The 7,605-nt window shown below is 46.4% G+C and overlaps 1 protein-coding gene across 1 annotated transcript in view; it reads left to right on the top strand.

Annotated features, from left to right (window-relative positions):
* LOC116401259 (protein PTHB1-like) overlaps positions 1-5,553 on the top strand; it is a 61,458-nt gene extending 55,905 nt beyond the window's left edge. Inside the window, exon 16 of the mRNA XM_031879578.1 lies at positions 3,572-5,553. Within this exon, the coding sequence (XP_031735438.1) occupies positions 3,572-3,744 (173 nt within the window). The 3' untranslated portion in view covers positions 3,745-5,553. The remainder of the gene's footprint in view (positions 1-3,571) is intronic.
* The last annotated feature ends 2,052 nt before the right edge of the window (positions 5,554-7,605 follow it).

Genomic DNA, 7,605 nt, shown 5'->3' with positions numbered 1-7,605 from the left:
TGTGTGTGTGTGTGTGTGTGTGTGTGTGTGTGTGTGTGTGTGTGTGTTGCAGTTATTTTCACAGTGTTCCGCTGGTAGCTGTGGTTTGAGGCCTGCATCTATTTTGGACCTAAAGAGAGGGGAGAAGATGGGCTGTGTGTGTGTGTGTGTGTGTGTGTGTGTGTGTGTAAGTTCAGAGGACACGGAGCAAAGGAAAATACATGTAGTATGTGTAAGTGTAGGTCATGTCTGTGTGTAATCCTGACCAGCTGTCTTTGTTCTGTCTCTGTGGCATTCCCTAATTGAAGAGTTCTCCTCCAGGATGCTATATATAAAACGGCAGAGCTCCATGTTGGAAAGAATCAATCACTACCTGAAGTTTCATCCTTCAATTCATCTTCAATGTTGAAGGGACAGTTCTGTACAAACTGCCATACAAACACAAGTCACTGTACTGACCTGGCAGAGATCTCTTTCTACAATGTTCAACATGTGAACAGAAGAGAGTAGTCTGATTTATACACACCGGTTTTTAAAGGAATCACACTTCCTGTTTTCTTTTTTCAAAAACATGCGAGTGTGTGCAAAGCTGTGGGTCCAGCGTGCTGCACGTGTGCGCACAGAGATGTGTGTGTTGAGGGGGGATTGAAATAGCGTAAAGCCCGCAGGCCAAATTGCCGGTAACCGCTGCAGCACAGTGTCACCCCGTCTTCAGACCGCAGCCCAGAATAAAGCAGGAATGCGCTGGTGCCTCCGCACTGCCGACCAAGACGGCGCATGTCTATTGGAAGCAGCTTCACCTCCTCGCGCAAGCTGTCCGGAACGGTTCCAGAACTGGTTCCCGAAGCGCCCCCTAAACCGTCACAGACGGGCAACGAGCGGTCCCACACACTGTCCCAGAATGGCTGGGACTTTCTTCAAGCTCAAATTTGTCGCGGACCGACCCAAACCATCTGCTTCTGCGTACAAATTGTCCCTCAAATGTCTCCAACTGTTACACACGGTTTCCAGCTGTCCCAGACTGTATTTGAACTACATCAAAACTGCACCAAGCGGTTCAAACGATCTCTAAATGGTTTGGGGCCCTTTGGGGTCTACTTTCCAAATGTCACTCTTTCAAACACTCTCCAAAAACTCTTTTTAAACTGTCTCCAAACATCCGAAGATCTAACCCTCCTGCCCCGTCAATCTCTCCAAATGCCCCGAACTGTACCAACACCGAACTAAAACCCAGTTCACACTACACGACTAAAGCCCTGATGTTCTGCTCGCCAAGTCCCCACAAAAAGCTCCAGATCAAAAGGCAAATTGGTGTTCGCTTCGAAGAGGTGGAAGGATGGTTGGATGGTCGTGTTGCAGATGATGTTACGTCAGTGTCATGGCGGTCAGAAGGTTTCTCCATCGTGCTTCATTGACCGGTTACTATCATCAGTGGAAAACAGAGTTCAGATAAGCACCTGGTGAGTCCAGTAGAGTCAGGTTGAGCTGAACCCATGCAGTGGAAACGGGGCATATACCGCTCAACTGTGACCACCATTGCTGTTACAAGCACTACATATAATTACATTATCATCCTCCATTCTGCTGCTTTTATTGGGTGTTGAACCCAACCTCAAGGTCGTCTAAAACTGATAACACAACCAGTGCGACAAATATAGACCCGACCACGACGGACAGAGGAACACGGATACACACCACAACTCTGACCGGGCGCTACTACACCTACTATTTACAGAGAGAGAGCGAGAGAGAGAGAGAGGGAGAGGGAAGGAGAGAGAGGGAGGGAGGGAGAGAGAGAGGGAGAGAGAGAGAGAGAGAGAGGGGGAGGAATGTGTGAGAGAGGTCAGCGGTAAGAGACGGCCTGTGTGTGATGTGATTTTGTTTCACAGTAAGTTGCTCCAGAGGTGGGCTATTTCCTTACCTGATGTTGATGTAAGACTGAGGTTAAAACATTTTCTCTCTCTCACAGACACAGACACACACACACACACACACACACGCACACACACGCACACACATGCACACACATTCCCCGTGAAATTGTAAGACAGCGTAAAAAAAAAAACGACCCGCCTTAGAAAAACACCTGCCCAATTAAGAGCGAGGCATATCCCATTTCAAACAACTGTGAGTGAGCGTGTGTGTGTGTGTGTGTGTGTGTGTGTGTGTGTGTGTGTGTGTGTGTGTGTGTGTGTGTGTGTGTGTGTGTGTGTGTGTGTGTGTGTGTGTGTGTGTGTGTGTGTGTGTGTGTGTGTGTGTGTGTGTGTGTGTGTGTGTGTGTGAGAGTCAAGCCACAGACTGTGCTCTCACCAAAGAGAACAAGATTGGCTTTAGAAAAGGCCAGGATAAATATTAGAGAGGGCTTAGGGTAATCTTCACACACACTCACACACACACACACAGACGTAGACGCAGTGGGGGAGATGGAGACACACACACATTCTCAGACACCTTAAGGTAGACATGATGGCAGACACACACACACGTGCACGCCGTGTCCCGTGCACACCGTGTCCCGTGCACTCACGGGACTCAGAGGAGCGACGTGTGAAGTGCATGTTGAGTGAAAGTACCGTGAAACTGGACGAAATCCTGGGGTGGAGAGGACATTGGGAGAAAGGGGGAGGGATGGAAGGAGGAGGGAAGGAAGGAAAGATGGATAGAAGAAAGATGTGGAGGAGGTGAGGTAGGTGAGGAGTAGACAGGGAAGGAGAGAAGACAGGAAACGGGTGGTGAGAAGATGACACGTAGAGGGGAGGAGATGAAGAAGAGGAGACGGAGAGGGGAGGAGAGCAATGAGGAAAGGGGGATGAGGAGGAGACATAGAGGTGGGCACGGAGGAGAGACAAGGCGTCCAATTCATCGGCCTCAGGAGCTCCCTAAATCCAGACTGATCCCGGGGATTCTAGCAGGGATTTCGTCACACACACACACACACACACATGCAACTTTACACTCTCACACACACACACACACACACACACACACACACACAAACACTTGCAGACCACATGTTCAACACTATTATTCCATGCTGCATTGCTTCTCCTCTAACTCTGTTTTAATGTTCTGTTAACTTATTTCTGTTTAACTTTCACATATTATCTCAAAGCTGTGATGAATTATCTGGTGATAATCTTCTCTAATTATGTGCAAACAGAAGATGTTTATGTTTATGCACGATGCCCAGTTAACGTAGGAACCAGTTTTATCTCGGAGCACAACTCTGTGCCACATGATATGTGCAGTAGAACACATGTCCATCACTGACCAACCATTTCACCAACCATTTGATTACACTTGAGAACATAGAGCAAGTGTTATAGATCTGTAACTCACGGGGAGCGATCGCTGCGGATAAAATCCATTTGATGAAAGTGTTAGTGAGCAAAAATACAAACTAGAATAAGAGTCTTCTGGTTTCATGTCTCTGCCCACCAGTCAAGCTGTTGTTTACATGCACGTCTGTTGGACATTTGTGTGATATTGATAATTAATATGTGAAGCATTTGCTCAGGATATCGAGGTACTTCTTCAAACATTGCTTATACACAGTGTGGCTCATTGATGTCCCTCTCTTCCTGTCACTTAGGAGGCGTCGAGCCCATTGCAGAGGTGGCTGGTGACGGGGACGAGCTGGAGCTTCCACAGGAGGCGACCAAGTTCATCAAGAAGAAACAGCCGTCTAAGAAAGTGAAGAAAGGTAGGAGCCTCGTCTTTGTCATTTCATCTCCTTCCCTTCTTTGTGTCTTTACTCGGAGCTGAATATCCTCCGGCTCCAGCTCACCCGTGGCTCCGCTTCACCTTGTCACATGTCGAAATGCATCGACTCCCAGCAGCACATCCGCAGCATTGCTCCCCAGCTTGTCACTGACTCCTGAGCAGAGCTCTGACACTAATATCTGTTCGCTGTCTGTCACACTATTTCTAATCCGCCTCTCTCTGCATAGTGCTCTCGCGCATCTGTTATTTGTACATACCGTCGTGACTGCTGGTTGGCTCGCGGTCTGCAGAATCAGCATGGTTTGGAATTCCCGTTTCCAAAACATGAAATCAAAGGATAATTGCAGGTGCAGCGTGGACGTTCAGTTGTTTATTCCACCGTTCCTCCTGCTCTGTGTATGGCTGCGATAAGTCTCACACAACAACTCCACTCAACAAACACTACCAACCGCTAACATCAGGCAAAATGTGTTCAAGCCCGTGGAAACAAAGTACAAACTCAAACAGATATGTGGGAACAGTGCCGATGGACTGCCGGGTTGGGTTGTGAGTCGTATTGTTTAAAAGGGAGACAACATATACCAAGATGCACCTCTTGGAGCTTTGCTTCCAGCTGATTCCATGATCATCCTGGTCATACTGGATGCATCATAAGAGTTTGTCTACATGTGTTCTGTTCCCAGAGGACTTTCCGTATGTTATGGGAAGTACTGCAGGAATATGGCACGCTGTGGTCAAAGTTATGAGCTAACCGGTGGGCAGTATTTGTGTATCAGTCAGTGTGTCCTTGGCGTATTCATTTTCGTAACTTGGCGCGATCACGTGACTCAGAATTCATTGATTAAAGCACTATTTACATCTGAGGATTGTACAAAATAGACAAATTCATTGTTAGATGCTGTAGAAACAGGTTTTAAAAATCTACATTTGAATAAATACTTTGATCAAATTGTTTGCAGGATATTCAACCTGTTTCCTTGTAATGCATTTAATACCATGAATATGAGATATGAGGCTACAGATAATCACAATCCCTCCTTGGCATAGTGGAGGCTGCTTAATGGTGTTCTGCCGTTTACACCTACAGTCTATGGTCATGTCTCTGGGTTACACTCGTTGTCTCTCTGATTCTCCACAGTTCACTTTGTTAGTACGCCCTCTGGTGTTTCGGAGAATCATGCAACAAACAGCGCTTAGAGTATAAACGCCTCGGAGGCTCCCGCTACGGCGCCAAGCGCGAGTACAAACAAAAGCTTTTTACTTAACGAAGGTTGTCTCTCGTCACTTGTTCTAAAGGCGGAGCCGCAGCGGGTAAAATGTTTGGTGACTTCGGGCATTGCATTTCTGCTTTTTGCTGATGTCGTCATCTCTTCATCAGATTCTGACTTCCCGTTCACACTGGGGCAGCTTGAAGTGTGAAGAGCTTTGGATAAAACTCAGCACCTCCCAGTCTGAGGGCCTGGTCTGACGAGCCAAACCAGCTGCCCCCTTTGTGTTGCTGCTCATTTTACCAGTCCATCTACATTCCAACCCTCGCATGAAGTCAGACTGTGAAACCTTGAGGAGCTCAGACATCTGGTGGGATCTCATTCTATATCCACTCATTTTGTACTGGAAGTTGATGTGGTTTGGGCGTCTGGTCAAGATGCCCTCCGGGCTCTTTCCTGTGGAGGAATGCTTGGCGTGCCCAACTGAGAGGATACCCGTAACCCCTGGACAGATTACAGAGATTACCCCAGGAGGAGATGAAGGATGTGGCTAGAGTAGAAGACAGATTGGCTGCCTTGTTTTGCTTGCTCCCACTTTATTACGACCAGATAAGCAAAAAGGCAAGATGGACGTTTACTTACTATTCACCCTTAGCTAAGTCCCGCCCCCATGGAGCCCACACTGTCACTAACTGCACATTAACATACATTCTGTATACCGTAGCTAAAGTAGCATAGCAGTGCTAACGCTAGTTAATGATGTGCTAGGGTACTCTGCTAATGTTAGCTCCACAGGTTTTTACTTGGACATGTAGTCGTTGTGAAACCCTGGTCGGAGCTGGATGATGCTGCGCTTTGATTGGCCAGTCTGTGTTTGAGGGGCGGGACTTAGCAAAGGGTCAAATAGTCTGTATTTTCTTTTTAAACACGTACTCCAGGCCTGTGATAACCACAAGTGGAGGTTTCACTTTTTTGTTCCTATACATGACGTACATTGATCGTAATGCTCTTAAAGACACGGGACTCATTCTGTTATCGTGGTGAAGAACATCCTTTTTATTGTCAGTGTTATATCTAAAGACAAACTCTTCCAGCGTTGTAAGACGAGAGCTGGTCCGGGGTCACTCGCCTACTGTTGCCGAGACACTCACTGTTTTTACTGATTAGGGGAGTTGGACCATCCTCTCATCCTCTACTCAGGTCTGCTCTTGTTCTCACTGTCAGTCTGATGGAGACATTTGAGTCATCAGGTGGTTCAGTAGAACCGTCTGATTCTATTCTTCCCTAATCAAACTCATCACGTAGGTCGACACGTCTTAATCTTTCTCTCTTTCCTTACTTCCCATCTTCCATCCTGCTATGTTTTACTTTAGTTATCCCGTTTACTTACTGTCTGACAATCACACACATGCTGTCTGGCTCTTGTCTCACACACACACACACACCTGCCAGAAAGGGGCTTCTGGTTTGCATTGAGGACAAATCTGTGTTTTATGACAGTTTGTCTTTCCTAAACCGGGGCAGATAGACTCGCTTTGATGGGCTCTACTTTTCTTTCTACTCTAGTGTTAGAGTGTGCGTGTGTCCCCCCCACTTGTGGTTAATCTTCTCGGGCATCGCCACTTATGAGAAAGGGAGGTGAGGGAGACAGAGTGTGACACAGGGATCATTACACACACACACACACACACACACAGGAATATCAATAATACATCATTTTAATAAGCTTCTGCAACAGGAGATTGATGCTTGTACACAAATGAGTGAAATTAATCAAACTACTTATTGATTTATTATGTTTAATTTAATTGATTTCGATGCATTTTACTATAAATTGTCAACATCAGTGATTCATTGCAAGTTGAAAGATCTCAGTTGTCTTTTTTTAAATCAGCAATAAGAAAGTATTGTGTTTACAATGACAGGAAACAGAAAAGCAAGTAAATCCTCACATTGGTGAAGCTGCAACCAGGAACCGTTTAGTTTCTGTCCTTTTATAAATGACTGAAGCAAATAATTAGCAACACTTGTTGAGAGCGTTTCACTCCTTCCAGACTCTCTTTAGTCTAATCTTTAGTTTCATTATCAGTGCAGTAAATCCACCTTCCTCCTGTTTAGTCAACGCCAGAGAGAAACCCAGCAGATGTTGCTCCACATCCAGACTCCGAGTGTCATCAGTACAACAATAAGTCACTGCAGTGGGATGTTTGCATGTTTCAGTGATCACACGTGTTAATGATTCACACTTAACCAGCTATGATTGTCCTGTTTGAGATGTTCCAGAGAAAACATGTTGACGGTGAATCCAAATACGGGAGGATCGAGTACACGTACAAGTACCACGTACTGTAACGGTGTAGTTAGGACCCAGGAGCAGTACGACAACACCAGGAATAGTTTGATTTGAGTTCTTTATTTTCTTCAACACACGGCAGGAAGAATATTCTCAGGAAGAACAGCGACAGGATTCTCGGGGTCAAGGACAGAAGGCTGAGTAAGTTACCAGGGCAGAGGCAAGGCGAGGTAGTCCGGAACAGGCAGGGTCGGCAACAGGGAATCAGTCCATGGGTGAATGCGGGAAAGTTAAGCATGAAAGCAGAGAACGATCTGGCAGTGAGTGTGTGTGAGGCAGGGGTTTAAATAGTGGAGGAGGCAGAGTGAGCAGGTGAGAGTGATGAGCTGATGAGGCGGGTGT

This window comes from Anarrhichthys ocellatus, unplaced genomic scaffold (genome assembly GCF_004355925.1).
Source record: "Anarrhichthys ocellatus isolate YVR2014 unplaced genomic scaffold, GSC_Weel_1.0 scaffold299, whole genome shotgun sequence".
Classification (NCBI taxonomy): domain Eukaryota; kingdom Metazoa; phylum Chordata; class Actinopteri; order Perciformes; family Anarhichadidae; genus Anarrhichthys; species Anarrhichthys ocellatus.
Note: the sequence above shows the minus strand (reverse complement) of the source record. Positions and strands in the feature narration are given on the sequence as shown.